Raw genomic sequence first — 26,894 nt, 5'->3', positions numbered from 1 at the left:
ACTATATCCTTAAAAATTAAATTTGTAATTTTTCCTATTAAGTAATTGTGGGAAAGCATGGGACTTGGTTGGAAAGTTTGTAAGGAGGAATCTCTGAAAGTTTAGAACCTCCAAGGAGGCTGGCTGAAGGTGGCTACCCCTGCCTTGACTTTTCCAAACAAGTCTGAGCCCCTAGGTGTTTTACTGGAATCTTTATGTCTAGTCTTTAGACGCCCTGGCTTAAAGGACACTACAGATGCATGTGTCTTCTAAAGGATGCTTAATCTACTGATGGTATCTAATAGTTAATTTTATTTCAAGCTGTTGTTACAATAAAAGCCTAAGGAGACAGGCTAATGGGACTGTTAGGTTTCTCAAGCCAAGCAGTCCCGTAGCCTCTCTTTCACAGCAGAAACGTGTGTCAGAGTAATCACTCATCAATTGCTTGAGGTCTGTGGGTCAGCCCTGGCAGGTAACTATTCCTCATTCTGGCCTTTTGCCTCTTTGAATGAAGTAAACATATATTCAACATCCAACTATCCCTCCCCTAAACCAAACCTGTTTTCTCTATCACTATCCACATCCAATGGTCAAGTCCATACTTTCCCTTCCATTAACATTTTTCAAATTTACCTTCCTCTCTCTATTCCTACCACCAATCTAATCTAATTAGTAGGACTATAATTTGCCTCTTGGCTGATTTATTGCAACAGGTTCTTAAGTCACTAGGTTCACTCTAACTCCCACCCTATCCTATCAATCTTCATGTATTAAATCTGCTGTGTTGGGTTGCTCATCATTTCCTTTTAAGTTTTTTTGTCTATAGATAAAGAGTGCATCAATGATTTATCAGATCACAACAATTTACTGGACTGCCCTTTCCTTATTTTTGTCATTCCAACCCATTTCCACAGTGTAGTCAGAGTTACCTTTCTAAAGTGTAAAGATTATTATAGTGTTTTCTTGCTTAAAGCTCTTCAGTGATGGCCTACTGGTTTAACGATAAGTTCATATTCCTTAATGTGTTCAATGAGACCGACCTTTCATGAGTTAGGGAGCTCCTGCTTATTGTGGGTTGACCTATGGCCCCTATCTCCAAATTCATATATTAAAGTTCTTATCCCGGGAGAATGTCACCTTATTTGTTTTATACAGAAGTAATCAAGTTAAAATGAAATTAGGGTGGACCTTCATTTAATATGACTGATATCCTTAGGAAAAAAATAAATTTGGACAGAAACACATTTAAGAAGATAGAGGGACAGTGCCATGTGAATATAAGACAGCCATCTATGAGGGTCTTCATTACTGAATCTACTGATTCAAATGTAATCTCTTCTGGAAACATCCTCACAGCGCTCAGAAGGAACCAACACTGCCAACACGTTGACTTTGGGCTTCTAGCATAAGACAATGAATTTCCTTTGTTTAAGCCACCTGGTTTGTGGTACTTTGTTACAGCAGCTCTAGCAAACTAATACAGCTTCCAACTTCTCTTACATTTCCCACATCTCCACCCTCAACTCCTTCTGTCTTCTTCTTATAACCTCTAGCCATTCTGAACTTCTTACATCCCCCTCAACATGGTAAATTCTCATCTCTAGGCCTTTGCACAGGCATTCCCTCTGCTTGGAATGCTCTTTTCTTCAGCCTTTGCTTGGCTAACTCCTGTGGCATTAATATTGTGACTTAGTGGTCTCCTTTGGAGAGTCCTTCTGGGCCATCCTCCCTATGCATGGTTTATTACATGCCCTTCTTATGTTAGCATAGGTAGCTAGATATTAATAAAATAAGAGAACAAAGGAAATCAGACACTATTAAGCATAATAAATTAAGGAGTATAAGCCTACTTCCATCACCAGGGAGCTACAGATTCATACACTCCAGGGGATAACAGCATTGCCCTCGCAAGGGGATTAACACTCTTCCCTTCCCAAGTAGAAAGCAGCCTGCTCTCAGGCTGCTTTCTACTTTGGATTGTCAGGAGAGCACAGGGCTGTAAGTACCTGCATAATAGGAGCCAAGATGGCATCCATAGAGGCGTGTCAGTCTAGTCCACATGTGTCAAACACAAGGCCCACGGGCCAAATCCAGCCCGCCAGGCCTTGCAATGTGGCCCGCACCGCGCTGTCATCACTGCACTGCACTCCGCTGTCAGTTTATGACATTGTCAGTTTATGACTGTTCAGTAAACCATTCGGCCCTCGATTTAGGCTGGATTTTAGATTTTGGCCCCTTCTCTGATTGAGTTCGACACCCCTAGTCTAGTCTGAGAAAAGGATCGGGTTGGAAAAGGATCGGCTAGGAAATAGATTGGTTAGAGGATGGATTCAGTGCTAGCCTGCTAAAGCTTGGGAATTTGATTGATTAGTTTAAAGAAGTGCCTGGTCCTTCCCAAACCTGTGATAATACAAAGACAAGGACATCTCTCTCTCTCTCTCTCTCTCTCTCTCTCTCTCTCTCTCTCTCTCTCTCCCCAGCTAACATGCGCTCATCTTGTTTGTTCTTGGGTGTGTTCTCTCATTAGCAACCATTTGGCCCTAACAGCTGGCTGGGGCCCACAGCAGACTGTATGGGCCTGAGCACAGTGCTGGTTGGGAGCAGAGTAAGCTAGCCAGATGGGGACAGAGACATGGACTGAATCAATGGTGCAAAATGTCTGGACACTGGCCCTATTTCTGGGCCTGATGAAGATAAGATTGGACTTTTTCTGCAGAGGGACAGATGGAGATGAGATATTGGAAACCTGGGCACAGCCTTCTATTTCCATCCAAATAAATCGTATCATGCCACAACCTCCCACGCAAGGGTCTCTTGCAATGCTTTCCTTGGGAGCCTGTGAAAGAACACGATTTTCACCGGCACTTGCTTCCGTGATCAGACTGTGTGTCACTCCTGTTTGCCTCAGTCACTAGATGACAAAACTGGAAGCAGGGTTTGTGTAGTAGAAGTCCACTGCTTGTGTCTTTTCCATGTCCGTGGCCCTTTTTGGCAGTTGCACCCTGATTTTCCCTTCCCCGCCTTCAGTCCATGAGATTCAAATGACCCCACTTCCTGGCTCAGGGCTGAAGAGGGAATCTAGGCCTCATGAATGAATGTTTGTCTCATTCTCACAGCCACAAGGATATTCTCCCTGCCCCCTTCCCAGACCACTGAAAGCCACTATGAGATTCCTGTGGGGATGCAGGAAGGAGAGGCTCTCCTTTGTTGGAATTGCTAGTCTGGCTGCTGCAACCTGTTACCTTCTTGCTTCTACGTGGGGACAGTTCACTAGAAAATAAAGCCACAGCAAGAAGGCAGAGCCATGGCATGGAATATGACTAATTTTAGCCTAAACTAGGGATCTCCTCACAATAGCTCAGTTCTTCAATGTGTTTTATAATAATCATGGACAAGAAAATGGCAGGAATATATTTAGGAGAGGAAAGCAGATAAAAAAAACAAACAAACAACAGCATCTTACTTAGGGAATATATACGTATAGGTCACCTGGAAGCCAAATTCTATATTATTCAGTTTGATTAGTTGCCAAACTGATGGCAACGTTGGGTTGGCTAAGCTGTGTGTGTATGTATTTTCATAGGCAGATATGTACCTTGAGAGTCAGTTCTTTTCACACAAGTCCTCAATTTACTAATATGACCAGATTAAGAGCAGGCGAATGTTGAGGATTGAGGGCTTTGACGATGAGGGAAGTTTGTCTACTGGCTTTTGGCATTGTTTCGTTGTGTAGCCTTAATCAACTTAGCTTATTGGAACCTCAGTTTCCTCACATGTAAAATACGGACAGTAACAGGTCGCTTCCTGGCGCTGTGGTGAGGGCTAAATGAAATCACACACCTGAAGGGCTATGCACAGTGCTTGGTACATCATAGGGTCAAGAAAGGAGCTTACATCTCTTTTTAAAATAGACATTTTATTTAAAAATATATATATATATTTAAAAAGAACACATGCCAACTTTGGTATTTTAGCCATTGCTACTTTTCTCTTCCTGGCAACCCACATTTCTTTCTGGTTCTGTATAGCTGAGCCAAGGGGACCAACATGAAACAACACCTCACGGGGTCCCCACAGAAAATGTATTCTTGGTCTTTTTATTTCTTTACAAAGCACCTCGTTGTGTTTCAGCAAGGAGGGTTTTAAGCACCCAGCGAGCACTGCCCTCTTTCCATCCTGGAGAGGAACCCTGGGGGCATGTGGCTTCCCTTCCTTTGGAAAATACCAGAATAGCATCCAGAATCCCCATGGTTATGCTCCCTTTCGGTGAACACCCAGGAGCTGTTAAGCCCTTTGTGGGAAACTCATATCGCCAGCAGGTGGTTACAAGAAGCATAAGAGACTTTCAGGAGTTTGTCTTAATTCCCAGGGGGAACTGCCAAATCCTAGAATCCGAAGGAACTTACTGGCACATTACTGAGCTCAATGAGTCCTCTTATGAGTTCCCTGGCAGATGCTAGCAAAATTCTTCCAAGATTTTTTCTTGTCTTAAACTTATATCTCCATGCATAGTCTCAACCTAGCCTGGGGTCCTCTGGAAAATGTGGATTCTCCAATTGAACCCAGCTCCTGAACACACCGGAGCCACTCTCAGCACCAGAGGCTTGTCTTTTCCCAGGGTCCGGATTCAGGGTTTATTAATACCGTCTTTCTAATAAGGCACTAGCAATGTCAGCCTCTGCACCACCCCGAGGAGTTATGCTGGATTGATAGGAAAGCAAAGAGCTCAGACCCTTTTACTATGCCAAGTTCCCTCTCTCTGATAGCAAGCAGTGTGCCAGCTTGGGTGAGCTTCCCACTGTGAGGAATGCAGCAAAACCCAAGGCGGAAGACAGTGCCTTCACATTGCACAGCTTTTCTGCTAAGGATGGAGGCTCAGCTTGGACACCCCGCCCCTGCAGTAAGTGTCCTTGTTGTCCAGAGAGCTTGCTCTGGAGATCGAGGATCAGTGGTAGGGCAAGATGTTTTCTTCTCCATCCCCAATTTTCATGGGTTTCTGTATCTGGAGATAAAAATAAGCCCTAAGATGCTCGCACATGTTTCACATGGTGGGAGATATTGAAAGATCTCCAAGTGATGTACTACTGCTGCTTGGTCATTGAGAAAGGGACAAGAGCCAAGACCGGTTTGGCTCAATGGATAGAGCATCGGCTTGGGGACTGAAGGGACCCGGGTTCGATTCCGGTCAAGGGCATGTACCTTGGTTGCGGGCATATCCCCAGTAGGGGGTGTGCAAGAGGCAGCTGATCGATGACGCTCTCTCATCGATGTTTCTAGCTCTATATATCTCTCCCTTCCTTTCTGTACAAAATCAATAAAATATATTAAAAAAAAAAGAGAGAAAGGGACAAGAAAAGAATGTTAGTGTGGGTGATATCTCTTAGCTAAAAAGAGCCCTCTGTTTTCTCTTCTGGAAAAATGGGGACAGCCTTTTTATCATGGCTAAAGGTTTCTGGTTTGAGGACTGGGAAATTCTCAGTGTTCTTTCTTATAGCAGCTGCAGCTCCCCAGCCACTCAAATTCCGAACCAGTACTTAGTGTGGAATTGGATATCTGAGGATTTGTGTGATTTGCACAGGTTAGATATCAAGTAATCATCTATTGGATGAGTAAATTTGATGCGGGAGTTTTCAGCCACACCATGATCTGTTTTTAGGAGAGCTGACAGAATTTAAATAATTTTTGAAAAGGACTGCCTCAGATGCTTGTTTTTAATTCGTTCTTTTTGTTCATATTGGAAATGAATGCTTTGAAAGGCAAGGTCTTCAGTTCTCAGACCCGTGACTAGATAGGTGGAGACTCTCTTGGTTTCCTCATTTATGGTGCAATCATTGCGTTTCTAAAGGATGACTTCTCATCTAAAAACGTGTGGTTCACTTCTCAACATGCAATGTCTTAGGTGAACTGGGAGGTTCAGAGATCAGGAAGTTGGGTCCTTTCTTCTCCCCGATCTCCCTCCCTCCTCTTCTTTTTTTCCCTTTCTTTCTTCCTTCCTTCCTTCCTTCCTTCCTTCCTTCCTTCCTTCCTTCCTTCCTTCCTTCCTTCCTTCCTTCCTTCTTTCCTTCTCTTATCCTTCCCTCCCCCCTTTCCTCTGTCTCCCTCATAATATTATATATGTGTCATATCAACAACATCGTTAGAAGCAGGGCTACAACTAATAAGCACTGGCTTAATGACAGCAGTTGCACAAATGAATTTTCTACTCCTTTGGAAAGTCTGAACCTAAGCGACTACATCAGCATTCAAATGTCTGCAGGTCTGCTGCCTCATGGGGTGCCAAGAGTATTAAGAAAACCACAGGTAGTTATTTTCAGGACTAAGATAATTAAGAAACATGAATGCTTTCATCCTTATAAGTCTCTGTACATCTTTTTATCAGGCCCAATTTGTCACCAAAACAGAGGACACAACTAAGAGCTTAAAAGAACTTAAAAATCCCCAATAGAAAGACAGATGAATTAACATGAATGAACTGATCCATGGGGAGAGGCCAACTTCATCAAATTTTTCCCAATTACCCCCGGTTTTATCCCACAAATACACCATCTGAGCTATGAAGAGACAGAGTGAGTATGCTGTGTAGAGACTGTGGAAGGAGGCTGAGATCAATAACCCAGGGTCTGATCTGTGTTAAGTGTGTTGGTTTGTAGCAGCAAGTAGGATCCATCTTTTGTCAACTGTGAGGTGTGTATATCAGTACAAGGTAAAAACCTAAAAAGACCCCTAAAGATGCAGAAACTTGCAAAGTGCAGAGGCCGCCTAACCAAGTCTATTTCTTCAGATGGGACTACCCAAAGGAAGAAAAAAATAATTAACACTCAAGCCACAGCCTCAGAGGAAAGACACTATGAGTTTGTTTTCCAAAGGAAGTAAAGGGTGAGGAGGATAACGTACAAATCACACAACGTAACACATGGAGAATGTACTGACCAGCAAGCTTTGTTAAGATCCAAACAGAATTTCAACATCTGGGGAATAAACAAATGTGAGGAATGTGTTCATAAGGGTTTCTTCCCCATGCTTCGTCTTCAAAGAAAATGTTGGTCATCCCCTCCACGCTCCCCTGGATTTTTGGTTCTGATGACCGACATAAAAGCAAAATTTACCATGTGGATCTTTTAAAGCACAATGCAGATCAAGGAATGTAAAAGGATGTTAGTGTTCCTTTTATGCTCTCCAGGAGAGACTGGATAGCCATTTCCAGCTGCTAATGGTGAAGCTGTTCTGTCCTTCACATCCATGTCCATTGTCAGGATGAGCTTGTTCACAGTAAGCAAGTGGCTGTGAGTTATCGGCTGGAACCCTCAGTCACACACAGAGAGGCAATGTGTAGTCTGGTTGGTTAATTACAAACTCGTCGTGAGAAAGACCAAGTATCATTTCACAGCAGATTGAGGCTTAAAGGTTTTTGGTATAGATCTCTGTGACACTGCTTTACAAGATTCATACACACATGTGTATGTATCTATACACATGTATGTCTATCTGTGTACAGACATAGACACATACACACACCTATATATATCCCATACACATATGCATGTGTGTGAATATATATATATATATATATATATATATATATATATATATATCCCCCACCCCTAATAAGCTCTGGTAGCTTTCAGAGTAGCAGTCACCAAAAACTCTGTTCACACAAGTTTTACAAGTTAACAAATGGAATGATTTCTAAATCTTTGGTTTAGCAAAAAAAAAAAAAAAAAAGAACTTCTAAAACCACAACATTTTTGGTTATTTTCTCCATAAGTGCACAGTGAACAACATTTTTTTACAAAATAAGAAAACAGTGCCTTAGTGATTTAAATTAAAACAACAACAACAACAGCTACTTTCTACAGCATGCAACACTATGAAAACGGTGAAGTCACAGTGCACCTTGGGGAGACTGTCCCCACAGCTGAGTTTTTCAACCCCCAGCACAAGCTTGAGAGGTAATGAGGAATGCACAAGACACCATTGTCTTTTCTTCCACTGTTTTCAATGCACAATTGTGTTTTCTTTCAGAATTCCATACCTAAACACTCTCTCCTTGTGAATGTATCTCTACAATATAATGATTTCCAATTTCCCAAATCAATGATTGCTGTAAATCAAAGGAGGGGAGAATGAGCGTGGTGACTGAGGGGCCCAGTCACCAGCTTCTTCCTAAGGACATTCTTTCACCATCCTTCTGCAGCAAATTATGTATATGGAGAATGAGTTTTTCTGGAAAACCTAGAATTCTAGCTTTTTGAAATGGCTTTCTTAGGAGTATGGCAGCTTGTTAGATAGATCTAAGAAGCCTTCTCCCAATTTTGGGGCAGAAAAATAAAGATATATGAAAGAGGAGCAAGAAAGGGTTGGTTTCTTGAAAGAAAAGTTGAGCGGGGGAAAAAAGAAACAAGACCATGCCCATTCCAGAAAAAGAAGTTGGGCCTCCACACACAGTCCTGTTACAGCAGCCTATGGTATTTATCTCCATGGTATGTGAAACAGCGTTCTCTAGTGTGGTCTGAGTGATCCCTGATAAGGCTCCCTGAGGCTAGAGCGGTCCTTTGTCTGCCTAGGTGGTCAGCACTAGTCTTTGGAACTAAGGAGGGTTGTGTTGAAGAACCTCCCATGGCAAGAATTTCTTGCCTGTTTCACAATGCTTCCCACCACAGGGAGGGTGGGAGGGATTCGGCTAACTGGTTAAGAAAAAGGGAAGTTCCAGGAAGGGTTCTCTGCAACAATCTTGGGTCACTGTTTATCGGGGATCACACAGACTCCTGGGTAGGAGATTGGAAACCATTCCAATGGGGTCGCTATGTGGCCAAGGGACACTGAGTTGATTTTTCTTCTCTTGTAATGAATTGGTTCTGTCCCTCTATTCTGCCTCAAGAACTCTGTAACTGAAACTGGGCCTTATTTGTATTTTGAAAGACAGGTAATGGAGCTATGAGAATCAGCCTCCATCACAAGTGTGTCTTCTATAACCTTTGATGGATTGACTTCCCTGGACTCCCAAGTTTACATTTTCTTTCCACAGTTTTTCCAATAAATTCATGAGAACAGCTTACAAGGTGAGATTATGCCCCAACAATGTCTTTATAAATATGGGTTAGAAAATATGTTGGTGTTTGAAAAGGTAGTGAAAGATTTTTTTTTGTTTTGCATTCTTGATCTGAGAAAGCACATTTTAAGTGCATTGTTAAATTCAGCAACAGTCATTGAATGTTGGTAAATATGACAGCACAAATAGAGTATATATATATATATACTCTATTTGTGTTTTTGTCACAGAAATCTCCATTGCTTCTTTTAAATTTCCTCCTCCTCTTCCTTCCCCTCCTCCTGCTCCTCCTTTTGGATAATACAAATATTTGTGGTCATAGAATTCCTATTGGCCTTCCTTAGCATTTTTGTGTCAGGCATTCTACCACTGCTGTAAGTGAAGGTCCATGGGGGAATTCAAATTAAGATCTGTGACATCCAGAAAATCAATGTTGAAGATGCTAGGGCCACTGGTGGTGAGTGAGCTGAAGCTCGGTGTGGAACTTGGTGGCGTGAGGTCCAGCCACTCCATGGTTTCCCAGGGAGATTCTGTGAAGCTTAACTGCAGCCCACTGCTGTCCACAGAAGAAGGTGAAAACTGAGTGTGTATCGGGGAGAGGGGACCTGGCAAGATCTCGTGTGAATTGAAGAGGTCTTCTGCAGCCTTCCCAGAGAATCCATCCATTATGCCATCGAAAGAAGGCTCCTCACTCCCAATTTTTAGAAGGGCAACATCGCTCACCTTCCCCAAGGGGCTCTGGGAATTTAATAAGACTTCCAGGTGCTCATCACTGTCTGTGCCGTAGTGATCAAATGAGAGCTGGCCTCCTGAAGATGCTGGTTCAAAGGGAGCAGAAGGCTTGGGGAGGGCATCAGTAGGGCTTCGGGAAGACCTAGGCATCTTTGGGACTTTTTGAAGACACGAATGATCCTCTCTGGCATCAGCTGGCATTTCTGTTGGTAAAACAACAATGGGAATTGTCAAATCACTTCAAACAGAGCATGAATCTTTGGGATGAATGAGTTACACTCAGATGCAGGAGATGGCTATGTTTCTCTGATCACTGCTCACTACCGTCTTTCATCTCCAGACTGCTCTATACATTCCTATCCCCCTGACCCCGCCTGCTTTCTCCTCACATCGTTTCTTTCTGGAAATTTCACTTAGTGTTTATCAAATTCTCAAAGCAGGCTCCTTTACCTGCTCATCACTGACACCTGTCTGTCCCCTGAGGACAATGCATCCTCATTACACCCTCAGTGTGGGCTCCTATACTTTAAAGTAGAAGGTGAGTCTTCCTGCTGCCACTCTCTGCCTATTACTCCCCCAGTTTATAACTCCTGGTTTTCAAGATCATGCCGCTCTCCTCACAATTCTACCCCACACAGGCCTCCTCATCCACTGAAAACTCTATTCCCAGTTCATTGCCTTTCTCCCACTTCAACTCTTGTAATTTTCTGTGATTTCAGCATCCTCAGAAGTCACCCATTGCCCAGCTGGCCTCTCAGTTCCTTGACACCCCCATCACCCTCAACTTCAGTGATTCCTTCATTTTCGCTCTGCTGGACACACCCTGGACCTTATCATTTCCAAATACTTTATCCCTCTGAAAGCTCAATATCAAGAAAAATTTCTCACTCTCAGTGCATGCCCTCCTAGTCATCTAACTTACCCTACATCAATAATTTCTCAGCCACAAGGAGTCACTCTAATCTACAGACACCACTATTTTATCATCATTCATCCACCCTTTCTGGTTTTCACTTCTTTTATTTCCAATCTATATTATCTGGTCCACCATTATAAATATATATAACGCTAATATGCACATAGACCAAATGGTAGAACAACTGAACAACCGAACAACCAGTCACTATAATGTGTGCTGACCATCAGGGGGTGCATGCAGAACATGGTGAGTATCTGCAGTGGCGGGATGATGGAGCAGGTGAGTTGGGGTGCCAGACCAAGATGGGGTGCCAGTCACTGTCATTGGGGCAAGCCTCTGGTGGTTACTGAAAATTCTTTACTCCCACCTGCTGTTGGCGCTGGCTCTGCTCACACCTGCTGCCAGAGCCACCACTCAAACCTGCTGCTGGATATCTATTGCATTTGCACCCACTGTCAGCACCTGGCACTGGCCCTAATTGGTCAGCACTGTCAGTGGGTGAGAGTGGCGGCTGCCAGCCCTGATCACCCCCCAGGACTTCTCCACTTCCCCCTGCTCCTGAGGGGTGATTGGGGCTGGCAGCTGCCTCTCGCACCTGCTGTTGGCACTGGAGCCACCACTTGTACCCACTGCCAGTGCTGGTACTGCTCATACCCACAGCTGGTACAGGAGCTGGTGTCTGGCACCAGTCTCAATCTCCCCTGAGGGCTTCTTTACCTCCCCCTGCTCCTTAGGGGCAATCAAGGCAGCAGCCACCCCTCATACCTGCTGACGGTGCTGGCCCTACTTGCATCAGCTGCTGGTACTGGCCCCATTCACTTTGCACCATCAGTGGGTGCAAGTGGGGCTAGTGCCATCAGCATGTGGGAGCAGTGGGAGCGGGAGTTTGGCTGCCAGCAGAGAGGGGACAGGGGGCCATGGTGGGAGGGAACATGGAGGATGAACCGAGACCCACCCTTGTGCCCACCACAGCCTCATGGCCCATGGTTTTTTTCAAGGTGCATGAATTTGTGCATTGGGCCCCTACTTCTCTTATAAATACCCTCAATATCTTTTCTCTCTTCTCCTTCCAATATTCTCCCATGGAAAAACTCCACACTTGGGTAAATCTTACCATCTATATTTTCTGAGCCCTGGATTAGCTGGACATTGTAAGAGAATAATTACACAATGAAACTGACCAGTTTCATTTAAATTCATGTCAAGACTACAATTGGCATTTAATATTGCCTAGCAATCCTACTGTGTTTCTCTAGAAAACTCAATTTATTCATGATTGATCAATAACTTCTCTTCTTTCCTTGAATCTCCTGTGCTCCCCTTCTGCACACTGACTCCCTGCTGACTTTGCCACATAGTAGTATTTTATTTAAAATATAAAGGTATCTGAAAAGAACCTTCTCATCTTTCCATCATAAAAATTATAAAGATGCATACATCTGTGCCCATCTTTTCCTTCTTCTCTCTTGTTACAATGGAGGAATTGCCTGTTCACTTGCTTGTTACCAATCTCCCTCACCAGAATGCAAACTGCCCAAAGGTAGGGACTTGGTCCAGTACAGCCTTTAGCCTGGACCCTCTTTCTCCGAAACTTTAAGTGTTGTTACCTGAGGGGTTTTTTTTTGTTTGTTTGGTGATTTTTTTTTTGTTTTTTTTTGTTTTGTTTTTCTTTCTACCTACACTTTCTCCTGTGTGACCTTATTCATTTATATGGTTTCAAATTCTAAGTACATATTATATAATTTAAAAATAAATACATGACTTAAAAGGGGCAAAAAGAATGTGTTGATAATTGTTATTGCTAGTTTGAAAGACATTTAAGCATGAATGGACCATCTAATGGGAGATTAGTAATTGAATATCATTTTGCGTAGGTAGCGCAAAACTTGTTTTTTCTTCTCCTTTCTTCTCACAATGAAAAAATAGGGACACTGGGATTAGAATGGCAGAGAGAAATAGTATAAAAAGAGAAAGGTTAGGAAACAGTTGGAGCATGAAAACTGTTAAAATGATTGGTGGAAATGTCCCAAGGACAAAGGGACAATGGCGGAGAGGAGTCATCTACAATGCCTTCCTTTGTCTGCTCCAAAGTGGACAGAAAGCTCAGATAGAGTGCCCACTGTGCCCACAGACTTTCAGTCTCATTTACAGTGAGCAGTTGGGTTTACTCCCTAGAATACATGCAGGTGCAGAGTATTCTGATGGGCAGAACACAGGCAGTCTTACCTCCACTTTCAATAAGGACATCCAGGAGTTCATCCATCTGCTGACTGCGAGTCATTTGCTATAATGAATTAACCAAAGGAGGACAGAGAAGTCAGAAGGTGGCTTCCTCTTCGATAGGAAATCATTCGAAGCAGCACCACATATTTTTTAAACTAGGTTTGACTTTAATTGTGGTAAAATACACAAAACATAAAAATTATCATCTTAACCATTCCTAAGTGTACAGTTCAGTGCTATTAAATAAATTCATATTGGTGTGCAACTATCACCACTCCCCATCTCCAGAACTTTTCTCATCTTGCAAAAGTGAAACTCTGTCCCCATTAATCAATAACTCCCCATTCCATTCTCCTCCCAAGCCCTGGCAACCACCATTCTACTTTCTGTCCCTATGAATCTGACTACTCTAGATTCCTTTTTAAAAATATATATATATTATTGACTTTTTACAGAGAGGGATAGAGAGTTAAAAACATGGATGAGAGAGAAACATTGATCAGATGCCCCCTGCACACTCCCTACTGGGTATGTGCCCGCAACCAACGTACATGCCCTTGACTGGAATCGAACCTAGAACCCTTGAGTCCACATGTTGACGCTCTATCCACTGACCCAGTTAGGGCTCTAGATATCTTAAATAGTGGATTCATATATAGTATTTTTCCTTTTGTGACTGGCTTATTTCACTTAGCATAATGTCTTCAAGGTTCATCCATGCCAGAATTTCCTTCCTCATTAAAGATGAATAATATTCATTGTATGTATATATCACATTTTGTTTATCCATTCATCCATTGATGGACATGGGTTTGTTTACACCTTTTGACTTTTGTGAATAAGGCTACTATAAACATGGGCGTAACTCCTTTTTGGCCCCTTATCTCATTTTGAAGTGAATATGGCCCAAGAATGTGGCTCATATTTCCCAAGAATGTGGCTCATATTTCCCTACTTCTTCATTGCAGTAGTTTGTGGAACAAGTCAATACTTGTAGGGACTGGACCCCGCCCCTCTGGCTCACCGGCATTAAGTAGAGTCTTATTTATGGAAATTCGCTTTGCTTGGCCTTTTTATTTTCTTTTGAAACTGATATTTACAGATAACAGGTTGATATTTACAGATACCAACGGAAGAAAATGCGGAGAACTAAGACACATATTGATCTCACTCCTCTGAGAGTCCAGTCCCAATAAACACAGGTGTCAATAATCAATACAGATGGGAGCACTGTTCCAAGAATGAGTCATTCACCAGTCCGGAAAGCATCTTATGCCTGCAGGGTCTGGCAGGCAATGCAAATGGTCCCAATGCAGAACAGGAGAGAAGGGTGGAGTGCTGAACCTATGCTGTGGTTCAAGAAAGCAGTGGATACACTGCCTCAGGTGACTGTTTTCTAAAAAAATGTTGCCTCCATGTAGACATATCCCCTAATTTTTCTGAAACGAGAAAGCCTAATTTTTGCATAAAATCTCCTACATATTTAAAATATTCTCTAAGCCAAGTAAAACCTAACTGCAGGCTGATGTGATCTGTGGAATACCAGTATCCTTTTCTGGATTGAGCACATATGAAGGGTTAGCTGATACTTTATCCAAACTCAAGCCATTTGGAAAATAAGATGATTAATTGCTTTTCTTTTTGTACCTTTTCTTTTGAAAAATTTCGAACATAAATGAACCTCTGGCCAAAACTGGTTTGGCTCAGTGAATAGAGCGTCAGCCTGCAGACTGAAAGGTCTCGGGTTCGATTCCTGTCAAGGGCATGAACCTTGGTTGTGGGCACATCCCCAGTAGGGGGTGTGCAAGAGGCAGCTGATTGATGATTCTCTCTCATCGATGTTTCTAACTCTCTATTCCTCTCTCTTCCTCTCTGTAAAAAAATCAATAAAATATATTTTAAAAAAAGAACAAAATCTTACCATTTGCAACAGCATTAAAAAAAAGAACCTCTATTATTATCCAGCTCCATAACCATCAACATATTGCCAGGAACAGTGAAATTTGAAGCTAAAAAGAACCCCAGAAAGAATCACACTGCACATTGCTCTCATATATTTGAGTACCTATCTGGTGCCTGGACATTTGGTATTAGAATGGTAGAGTTAAGTATTATATCATTTGGGATCATTACAAAGGAGATATTGGCCCTGTTTCATATAAGATAAATTGAGTACTTGCCCAGCCTTAGTGGGAGTGCAGCTGTCATGTGGCTGAGCTGGCACTAAGTCCAGTCATTTGGGTACCCAGACAAACCCCTTCTTTCTCTTGGCCTCACACAGCTTACATACACATCAGCACCTTTCTATAGTTAGCATCTAGACACCATCCATTATGGTGGGAGGCACCAGATGCCCTCAATACCAGAATCCACATGCATGAACCCATGTAAAACATAGTCCAATTCAGCCAACCTATTCTTCAATAAAGAGCAAATCATGAGTTTACCTGTTTTACTGCATCTTCATAGGATGGAGGCTGTGTTATCTCTGGAACTATTGATGTTGACTTAGGAAAAGTTGGGGATGGAATTGAAAACTTTGGTCCTGCTTTATCAGAAGAGTGCAAACCAGCCATCTGTGTGAGTCAAAGCAGAAACAGACAATTCACGTGTCAGATGTGGTACTGATTCTGTAATGGAAACTACGGGCTCAATTTTGGGAAAATAGATTTAAGGGGAAAAAGAGAGCGAGGGCTAGGAAAACAAACCCAGTAGATTAACAATAGTATCTATCACTATGGACTTATTGCTGGAGGCATCTTAGAATGAGAACCTCACAGATTCATTTCTCGCTCCATGTTGCACCCTCTTCTGTGAGGAGGAAGCAAGGTGAGAACAGGAAATGAAGTAAAAGAGTCTAGTCCAATCCAAAGAAACTCCACCACCCCAGGAGTTTCCATAGTAATTCATCCGCCAGCTGTTCCATTCGGGGCTGGTGCATTTGCAGAGAGCAACAGGCATGGCTGGGGGAATCTCTTGGAGACCAGCCTCGTGCAATTAGTGTGCCCTGTGGATAGGCCACTCCGGGGTCTCTGTCTCCAGGACCCTGGCCCCAGCAGGCAGTATGCAGCACTTATGTATTGGCCATCATGCTTGCTCCTTATCACCTGACCCTTGCCCATGCTCCCCACATACTGGGTCCTTCATGCCCCTAACTCTTCCACCTGCTGAAATGCATCATCTCTTCCTTTTTTTTTTTAGAGAGAGAGATATTGCACTGTGACCCCAATGTTCTGGATCCCTCTGATCCTTTCCACAGATCCCTGTATTTCACTTTCTCCAGAAGTACGTCTCATGCTGCTCTATTTCAGCTTCACGGAAACCGGTTTGTTCGTCACAGTGTCTCACAAACACACCAGGGTCATGTTATTCACATCATTTCTAGAATAACGCTGGGAAATGACTTCTTGAAGTACCTCCGATAGCTTATATTGGTACATCCATTTCAGGCCTGTTTCTGTCTACAATGTCATTTATTTCTGCCATCGAACCTCATCATTGGGATAAAAAGGACCCACAGAAGAAAGAAGAGGCAAAGTCAATCTCAAGTTTAAACCCTTCTCCAGATGCCTACCTTTTGCTGTACACTTGGGCTTGGGGGACAAGGATTGCCCATAGCACCATGACTGCTGTCTGCCTGGGCTCCAGAGAAAGGGGGGTGGAGGCTGGCAGGCTGCGGGGAGAAGCTCGCAGGATGGCCCTCTTGTGCCCCTGAGTTCTGTAGAGAGAAAGTAGCCCAAGCTAAGCGACTTTAGAGTAGCCTTTGTTGAAACAACTGGCCCTGGTCAATTCCATGACCAAAGTCCCAGTTCTTGTTTTTATGTGTCACCTACTGCTCGAAATACTCAGGGGCTCTTACATGTCCAAAGCACGGGGTTCCACTTCTTCCCCCCAACATCAGTGTTCAAGATGTTAGTCAAGCACTAGCTCCTTCTGCAAGTTCAAGTTCCATGAATCCCTCTGTGAGCTTCCCTCAGCATGCCCTGTACATGCTACCTTCCTATCAGGTTTTTTCCCTCATGGAATGCCCTTTTCCTGACTCCCCACCCCCTTTAAAAAATATATATATTTTATTGATTTTTTTTACAAAGAAGAAGGGAGAGCAATAGAGAGTTAGAAACATCAATCAGCTGCCTCTGAACACCTCCCACTGGGGATGTGCCCACAACCAAGGTATCGATACATGCCCTTGACCGGAATCCAACCTGGGACCTTTCAGTCCACAGGCCAATGCTCTATCCACTGAGCCAAACCGGTTTCAGCCTGACTCCCCTTTTTGAACTCTACACTTCCTTTTAAGTCTACCCTCTTCTCCAAGCCTTACCGGACTTTTCTAGCCCTTCATGATCCATCTGCCACCCCTACCCTCACCACAATGTCATAGACAAGTGTCAGTAATGTTATCCTGGATTGCTCAATATATTTTTATCAAGCAATCACTTATGTCTTCAAAGGGTGCTTTGTAAACTGTAAATCACTGTACGAATGTTGGTTTTTCTGGAGAGTATCAATATCATTAGAACTGAATGTGCAGAGCTTTGTAAAAAAAAAGCTGTGTTGACCTCTGTTGCCCAGGACACTATGCATTCAGTCAATGTTGTCAATGACGATGAAAATGCATTTCAATCCCAACTCCTCCCAAATGGGTGGGCATCATTCATTTGAATGCACTGCTCCACTGGGTTTGCAAAAATGTCTTCTCATGACCTATGGCCACACCTCTACGCCCAGGGCAGAGAATAGGCAGTGTGAAGGGAGCATGTACTTTAGAATCAGATAATCCCAGTTTCACTTCCCTGAGCCACACATTCCTCAGCGGGAAATAAAGAATAATGAGCCAAAACCGTTTTTGATTCAGTGGATAGAGTGTCGGCCTGCGCGGACTGAGGGGTCCCAGGTTTGATTCCAGTCAAGGGCATGTACATTGGTTGTGGGCACATTCCTGGTGGGGGGTGTGCAGGAGGCAGCTGGTTGATGATTCTCTTTCATCGATGTTTCTAGCTTTCTGTCCCTCTCCCTTTCTCTCTGTAAAATATCAATAAAATATATTTTAAAAAAAGAAAGAAAGAAACCCCATACCTTAAAAAAAAAAAAAAAAAAAAAGAATAATGAATCAGAGCCCAAAAGATTGTTGTGACAATGAACAAGATTACTCATATACATATACATGTACATGACAGGAGTGAGATTAATGCCAGTTTTCTCCCTACTATCTTTCTAATGCCATAGAACTCAGACTCTTTTCATGATGCAATCCAAGCATGTCAGACTCGCGCTGGTGGGTTGCGAGTTTGACATGCTTGATATAACCTTTCCTTAGGTAGACTTAAAGAAATGCTCTTAATAATTCTTTGGCTTCATAGACAAAGTAACATCTTGAGTCTTGATGATCACCTTGGTCTAATCTTTGAAACAGTTACTCTTCTGAGCCGGCTCCTACAATTCCGCTTTCATCCTACCCCAGACACACCTTCTTTCCACCATGCACGGTCCCTCCTAAGGGCACTTGCTGTTCCTCCTTTGCCTAGAGTGCCTACACCCAAATATTCATAAGGCTTTCTCCTTTACTTCTTGAAAGCTTTGATCAAATGTCCCTGGCCCTATTACTTAAGGTTGCAAATTTCCTAATCTCCTCACCCCTCCCTCCCCTTCTCTGCTTTCTCTCTATAAGATGTATCATCATCTTCTTTTTTTTTTTTTTTAATATATTTTATTGATTTTGTACAGAGAGGAAGGGAGAGAGATAGAGTTAGAAACATCGATGAGAGAGAGTTATCGATCAGCTGCCTCTTGCATACCCCCTACTGGGGATATGCCCGAAACCAAGGTACATGCCCTTGACCGGAATCGAACCTGGGACCATTCAGTCTCCAAGCTGATGCTCTATCCATTGAGCCAAACCGGTTTTGGCAAGATGTATCATCTTCTAATACATTACATATTTTATTTTATTTTTTTAATTTACTGTCTGCCTCCCCATGAGGATAGGGATTTTCGTTGTTGTTGTTGTTTTTGTTAGTTCAGCACTAGTCCCCAGAGACTGGAAGGGGGTCTGGGCTGGCACACAGTAGGTGCTTAGTAAATCTGTGCACGCTGCATACCACCACCCAGAGACCACTTAACTTCCCCTTTGGCTCTTGGAATGAACTGGTCGGGCCTTTGCTGAGGCTTGGCGCCAAGGAATACAACAGAGTTTGGCAATCTCCAGGCCTGGGAGCCAAACCTGTTTGTGCACATAAAGCTTTATTGGCACGCAGCCACGTGCACTTGTTTATAGGCTGTCTGCAGCTGTTTGCATGCTGCAGGGGAGGAGGGTTGAGTCCTTGTGACAGAGACCACAACGCCCCGAACGCCAAATGTATTTCCTATTCAGCTTGTTACAGAACCCGGCTGCCAATCCCCGCTCCAGAGAAGCGAGCCCGTGTCTGTTCTGAAGGCCCCAGCATCTCCCTGTGTGTCCAGGAGGTGCTGCTGGACTCTGCAAGTTCCAACACCAGCTCTTAAGCTCTGCAACTCCACACCCCACTTCCAGGAAGGGAGGCGGGGGGTGCAGCGGGGGTGCGCGAGGCGCTCTTACCTGTGCAGTGCACACCTGGGCGCTGGCAGGTGAGGAGACCCCGTGCCCCTCTCCCTGGGCACCTGCTGACGAGGAAGGGAGGAAGTAATGGTTGTTGGGGGATGGGGGCAAGCTGATGTGCTGAGGGCTCTTCACGGCCCCCAGCGGCGAGTGCTGCGGAGAGCACTGCGGGCTGAGGAACGTGGAGGGCAGAGCGTGGGCCTGCCCCGCGGCCTCCAGGCCGTGCCCGCTGCCCTGGGGCAGCAGGAGCGGGGCCGCCTGGCCGTCCGGTGGTCTGTGCGTGGAGCAGACCCGCCGGGAGGCCGCGAAGGGGCAGCTGGGGGCCGCGTCCTCCTGCTTGATGGGCGCCCCCAGGAAGGGCGGCGGTGGCTCCCGCTCAGAGGCGGCGGCGCCCTTGCTCCGCTTCTGCTGCTGCAGCTGCAGGCGCAGCTCCTCCACGTGCCGCTGCTCCTGCTGCAGCTTCCACGTGAGCTCGTTGATGACCTTCTGCTTCTCCACCAGCATCTTGTCCTTCTCAGAGTCCAGCCCCGCGTCCAGCTCTGCAGGGGCGCTGCCACCGTGCAGGCTGCTGGCCAGGCTGTCGTCGGGGCCCAGGCGGCCTGGGGACAGGTGCAGGCCGAAGGAGGGCGATGCATCTTGGAAGGCGTCCGGCAGGGACCCCGCCAGGGACAGGTCGGAGGAGGCGGGCGAGATGGGCGGGCTGGAGCTGGTGCTGCCGAAGTGGTAGAAGCCCTTGGGCAGGGCAGACGGGGAGGACTGATAGTGAGGCAGGGCACTGGTGGGCGTGACGGGGAAGGTGACCGTGGTGATGTCCCCGAAGCTGGGCACGGGGCTCCCCGAGCAGTCCTGGAAGGGCCGCAGCCGGTCCATGAGCGCCGTCTTGGTGCCGGACACCGGCAGGCCGCGGAGCCGGAGCTGCTGTCGTAACTCGGAAACCTGAAACAAGCATGCACGTTACTGTTCTGTCAAGGACGATGCTTTAAACGTGCATAATTATTAGTATTACATTGACTTTAAAAGATCACAAGTGCAGTTTCACAGTGTTCGCTTCTCTTTATCATTGCCTTCCCGCCCCCCCCCCTCAGCATCCAGTATGTCAGTTTTGCACAATTTTAATAATGTTCTTAAAATGTGTCATAGGCCATGTTTTCATGGCTCCAGGATCATAGATATATCCTAGAAATGGTGAGACCACACGGACCACAGAGGCACCTCTGTGCTGCCTGCCAATCCCATCTTGGTCCTGTCCTCATATCACAGATGAGAAGACTGATACCTGCCTAAGTTCAGGCATCAGCTGGCAACCAGCCATCCTGCAGCGTGCTAACACTCTGAGATACTGCCTCCTACCTTCCCGGCCAGTCCTCCTGGTGGGTGATTCTCAAACCTGAGCAGGTGCTGGAACCCAGGCCTGCAGGTTGTTACACAAGTGGGTGGGGGGGGGGGAGGGGATGGGGTTCTTACACAGGTAGCTGGGCCCCACACCAGTTTCTGGCTCCCCGGGGCAGGGGTGGGGGCTGAGAGGTGCCTTTCTGACAAGCTCCCAGGGGTGCTGATGCCGTGGTCCCAGCCCAGCGTTGGAGAACAGCAGCTGTACATTAACACCCTGTCCCGGGTTTAACAGCTGGCGGATAGCGGTGCTCTCCTGAGAGAGAGATGTGTGGCAATAAGACCCTCAATTCCAATGCTGGCCCTGCTCTCCCTAGTTCAGTGTCAGCCTGTGCCCCAGCTCTGCTTCTGCACACGGAGGCAATCCTACCACCTTGTGAGGATTAAAGCAGTTTACACAGTGGAAAGCACTGGGAAGAGTACTTTGCATATGATCAGTGCATGTAGGGGCTGTTACTGTTATGTTGAAGCACATGAAATTATCTCACCCCTGCACTTTTTCATGTTCATGAATTTTAACCATTAGATATCTAAAAAAATAGAAACTAAGTAAATAATAATGCATACAAATGATGGAATACTTTAGGTCTATTAAAACTGATGGTATAAATATTTGTTGACATAAAAATAATTATTTATGGTATAGTATTACATTTAAAAGGTTTCAATAACTTTATTTTATTTTATAAGAAAAAAATATATAGTAATATGAATATATATTTAAGTCTGGGCTTGCAGATTATAATATCTGGATAAAGATGTGCTAAAATGTTAATGATGGTTCTCCTTATCTGTATTTCCTAAGTAGTTCCCATAAGCATATTACTTTTATAATTAAAACAGGAGCCATATTAAATACCTAAATGTCAATAATTCTATGAAACAGCTAAAAGAATATATACAAAAATATCCTTCTGATATTCTGTAGGGGAAGACCTTTTGAGCAGAAAAGCAAAGAAGCTAATCATAAAAAGTTGACAAAAATATTTGAAAATTCCTATCAGTCACAAAATGAAGATCCAAAGGCAAATAGAATTTTAAGGAAAAATAGTTGCAGGAAAAATAATAAAGTATTAGTATGCTCAATGGGCCAAGTGTGTTTAAAAACCCCGAAGATAAAGATGGACACCCAACTACAAATGGACAATGGACATCATCCAATTTTTCACAAAAGAAAACATTTTTAAATGACCAATAATGTATGTATACCATCATTAGTAGTCCAATATTTGCAAACAAAAATATACATATTTTGTATTCATCTAATTGACAAAGAAATTTGCAATAGCACTTTGTGTTACTTAAATAGCAGCAAAAATAAATGAATAAAAAAATTTAAATTAGTGAAAGAGAAAGAGAGAATGAGAGAGAGAGAGAGAGAGAAAGAGAGAGAGAGGATTAGAAGCAATCAATAGGTGACCTCCTGACTGGGGACTGAACCCACAACTTGGGATGTGCCCTGACCAGGAATTGAACCCACCACCAACTGAGCCACACTGGCCAAGGCTAAAAATGCTTTTTATTTGTGTTTGTTTGTTTTGTTTTCAATCTCTTTTATACTTAACTAGATGCCAGTGCACAAAATTTGTGCACAGGAGAAGGGATCCTCAGCCCAGCCTGAACCATCTCACAGTCCAGGACCATTGGCTCTTAACCACTTGCCTGCCTGCCTGATGCCCCTAACCACTGTCTGCTTGATCACCCCTAACGGCCTATGCCTGCCTGCCTGATCACCCTAACCACTTGTTTGCCTGCTTATCGTCCCTAACTACTCTGCCTGCCTGCTTGATCACCCCTAACTGCTCGCCTGGCTGCCTGATTGTCCCTAACTGCTTCTGCCTTGGCCCCCACTGCCATGGCTTTGTCCGGAAGGACATCTGGAATGACTTCCAGAAGGTCCTTCGGCTGTACAGACTAATTAGCATATTATGCTTTTATTATTATAGATACTAGGCTATTCTGAGTGTGGTCTGTGGACCAGCAGCACTGGCAGCTTCGGGGAGCCTGTTAGAAATACGGAATCTCAGGCCCCTCCCAGACCTACTGAATTGAAAGCTGCATTTTACCCAGAGCCCCTGTAGCTCATGTGCACACCCCTGTCTGAGAAGTGCTAATACTGCTTCTGGGACTAGCGAGGCACAATGTTCGGGACAGAAAGTGGGCAATATGTAGCAAGAACTTCTAAAAATGGCAATATGTTTTGGTTCAGAAATTCCATTCCTATGTGTTTAGCCTGGGGAGATATTTAGATAAATTAATAAATGTATGTACAAATTGTATTTTTAACAGTAAACATTTGGAAGCAAGTTAAATGTCCAACAGAGGAATGTTAACTAGGTGGTGAAGTAATATGCTGCTATTAAAAATTAAAAGATTTTTGACTATTAAGAGTTATAAAAAATGTTCATTTGTTAAACAAAAATGCATGTCAGAAATTTATGCTCACATAATTATTCTAAAGCAAAATATGTCCATATGCATTTCAAGACTAGAAGGAAATAGAATCTGTTATGTGAGTCAACTGCCTTTTAAAATACTCTTTACTTCTCTCTACACAAATGTATTTCAATAGTGAGTAATATTATTTCACACTCAGCTAAAAGGTATTTTACAAGGATTAGGACAATTTACACCACCCCAAGAAATACATATGCTCCCCTCCCCTCCCCCCGGTCTTGCTAGCATTGCTTTTATTTTAGATTTTCTTTTAGATTTGCTGGTTGGAAAAAGTGCAAAGTGCCAACTCATTGTTTTAATTTTGAATTACTTACAATTAATGAGTTCTGCATTTATTTTTGGAATCTGTTCTGGCACTGAATAATTTAAAGTACATTATCAAATAGTGCAGCTTATATTCTAAAGTAAACTGAATGCTGGTTGAATTCAGTTTACCTTCCATTTCAGAATATTACGCTGTGTGGGCATGCTTGGGACAAAGTTTTGTATATACATCCTTCCTACACTCATTGGTGTTTCAATTATTGATAAGGTAAACCATTTATTATGGAAAATTTCAAGCATACATTAAAGTAGTGAGAAAAATATAATGAACCCCATATAACCACCAACCACTTTCAATAATTATCAACTGATGCCCAATCTTGTTTCATTTATACCTAAACCACTTCTTCCCCAACATTTTCTGAATTCTGTTCCAGGAAATCATGTAATTTAATCTGTAAAAAGTTGGTATCTATCTCTAAAAGATAAATACTTTTAAAAAACACACAGATATAATACCATCATCACATCTAAAAATATATGAACCATTATTTCTTAGGCTCTATCAAATATTGCCTAGTTTTAAAATTTCACATTCACCTCCACATTCTTATTCTCTCTCTCTACCACCAGTTTGTTAGAAACTGGATATAAAACAAACACAAAAAATGGATTGTGATATTATTGCTTGTAAGTTTTTAATGAGAAACTAAACTCTATTCTCAGTATTTTCCACTTTTAATTTCTACGTAGCAAAACATGAGCATTTATGGAAAATATCACCTCATTGCCTTACCTTTCTGGTTATTAATATACCGTATTTTCCGGCGTATAAGACGACCCCCTAATCTCACAGTTAAAACATAGGTTTAGGTCTATATTCGCTGTATAAGACTACCCCCCACTTCCAAGGCAACACCAGTTCTTTTTTTAATAGACCGCCTCTCTGACTCTGGCCAATCTGAGCAGGCTTTTTATGCATGCAAATTATACATGTTCTGTACCCGAAGCTACACTGTGTTCTAGTAAAAAGCCTGCTCAGATTGGCCAGAGTCAGAGAGGCGGTCTATTAAAAAAAGAACTGGTGTTGCCTCAGAAGTGGGGGATAGTCTTATACAGCGAATATAGGCCTAAACCTATGTTTTAACTGTAAAATTAGGGGGTTGTCTTATACGCCGGAAAATACGGTGTGTGTGTGTGTGTGTGTGTGTGTGTGTGTGTGTGTGTGTATTGGTTTTAGAGAGGAGAGGTAGGGAGAGGAAAAGAGAGAGAAACATCAATGTGAGAGAGAAACATCAACTGATTGCCTCCAGTACGTCCTGACTGGGCACCAAACCTGCAACCTAGGTAAGTGCCCTGACCAAGAATCAAACCAGTGACCTTTCTGTGCACAGGACAACACTCAACCAACTGAGCCACACTAGCCAGATTCCGATTACTTTTTTGGAGGGTCACCTTCATTAATTCCTCTTATCTCTTCCTTTCCCAAAATGTGATTACATCATTTGCTTCCCTTATTCCTCTTCTCTCCTTCCTTTCTCTCTGTTCCAACCTCCTCTCCACTCTTTCCATTTTGCTCTCCTTCCATTCACTCTTCTAAAGTCTCAACCTTCCCCACTGTGAAAACAATCCCCAAATTTCTGTCCCTATGCCCAACAACACAGCTGAGGCCAACCAACTTGGTATTTATCTAACAGAACCTGCTGGTAACTGAGATTCAGCTTTCCCAGACTGAATGAACTTGCCAATGTCCCCTCACATCAGCTCCTCAACTAATGTCCCAGTGCATGTTGTTGTGGTAGAAGACATGTCACATAAATCTCCCCATTTAATCATTCTTCAGTGGCTCCAGTACATCGACAATGTTGTGCAAATATCAGCATGATCATCTCCAGAACCTTTTCGGGATCTCAAATTGAACCTTCTGTCCCCATGAAACACTAACTCCCCATTATCACCTCCTCCAGCCCATGGTAACCTGCATCTACTTTCTGTCTCTATGAAGTTGACTATGTGAGATATATGTGGACTCATACAATATCCGTCTCTGTGTCTGGCTTATTTCATGGTGTAATGTTTTCTAGGTGAGAGAGCCTGTTGATCTGGATGGGTTTAGGATCTGGGGAGTGGAGGGTACCCTACGGCTCTGGAGAGCATTGCATGCGCTTGGCATCCCCGTCTAGGTTTATGGATGCCAAGTTCAAACCTGAGCACTTGTATTCCAAGTGGGAGGAACAGAGAAACCTTTGATAGTAGGACCCTAGATACACATTATTCATTGGTGTTGGCACGTGGCAGCCATGGAATTTTCTTAAATTTGAAATAATCCCAATCCTACCTCCCTTCAAAGAAGATAATGACCAAGTACTGAACGTGGGAATGAGGGTGGCCATGAGGACTGAGACAGGGCTGTGGCTGGCCCAGTGAAGACTAGGGGACTTGTATAAATTTAGTCTTTTGGGAAACATGCTTTGTGGGTAAGCAGGTGTCAGCATTGAGAGTGAGGAGGCACTACAGACAGTGGTGTGCTCACACAGTAGAGCAGCAAGGCACTGCGCTTACCCTTTTCAGTTCTGTGTGAGTCCTGGGCGAGTGCATGCACTGCCTGAGGGTCCCGCCAAACCACACCAGGCTCAGCTCAAAGCTCAGGGCATCTCAGTAACTGAGGGTCTGTGGTCAGTGACTAGAGTAAACTGCTAGCACATACATAGCATGTCGCTAGTTGCTGTTACATTTCAGAAGGTCCCTGACTGGATTTCATAGACTAGTACATTGCTTTAAATTATATAATGGAGATAGAGTTACCAAGATTTTATTTTGTTAAATAAGGACTAGTATCCTTACTTAATAACTAGAAACCCGGTGCACGGGGTCCCTCGGCCTGGCCTGTACCCTCTCGCAATCAGGGACCCCTTGGGGGATATTGGATAGCCAGTTTCAGCCTGATCCCCGCAGGCCTGATCCAGACAGGAGGGAGCCCGATCCTGTGGATTGAGCGTCTGCCCCTGGTGGTCAGTGAATATCATAGCGACTGGTCAACCGGTAGTTCAGTCATGCATATATATAGTTTCTTTTAATAAAAGGAAACAAAACTTTCTCAGAAACACTCAGCTTTCATCTATTATCATCATTTCCTACTGGAAAATATCTTTCAGCATTCAAAATATTGGGAGAAAATAAGTACTTTGAATAAATATTAGATCTGTGGAACATATTTAGAGTTAAAAAAAGCCCTTATATGGTTTTTATTTTCCTCATTTTACCAGAGATTGGTAAGAGGTCATCATGGGATTGACCACTGGCTC

At 43.7% G+C, this 26,894-nt stretch overlaps 1 protein-coding gene across 3 annotated transcripts in view; it reads right to left on the bottom strand.

The window, feature by feature from the left end:
- Positions 1-6,015: 6,015 nt before the first annotated feature.
- Positions 6,016-26,894, bottom strand: part of MYOCD (myocardin) — a 92,485-nt gene continuing 71,606 nt past the window's right edge. For all 3 annotated transcript variants that reach the window (XM_084863911.1, XM_084863912.1, XM_084863913.1), the window contains 5 exons: positions 19,480-20,415; positions 16,477-16,620; positions 15,350-15,478; positions 12,906-12,963; positions 6,016-9,963 (listed from right to left, as the gene is read on the bottom strand). In XM_084863911.1, the coding sequence (XP_084720037.1) occupies positions 9,392-9,963; positions 12,906-12,963; positions 15,350-15,478; positions 16,477-16,620; positions 19,480-20,415 (1,839 nt within the window). In that variant the 3' untranslated portion in view covers positions 6,016-9,391. The remainder of the gene's footprint in view (positions 9,964-12,905; positions 12,964-15,349; positions 15,479-16,476; positions 16,621-19,479; positions 20,416-26,894) is intronic.

The sequence above is a fragment of the Pipistrellus hanaki genome, assembly GCF_964339955.1.
Source record: "Pipistrellus hanaki genome assembly, chromosome: 16".
NCBI classification, from domain to species: Eukaryota; Metazoa; Chordata; class Mammalia; order Chiroptera; family Vespertilionidae; genus Pipistrellus; species Pipistrellus hanaki.
Note: the sequence above shows the minus strand (reverse complement) of the source record. Positions and strands in the feature narration are given on the sequence as shown.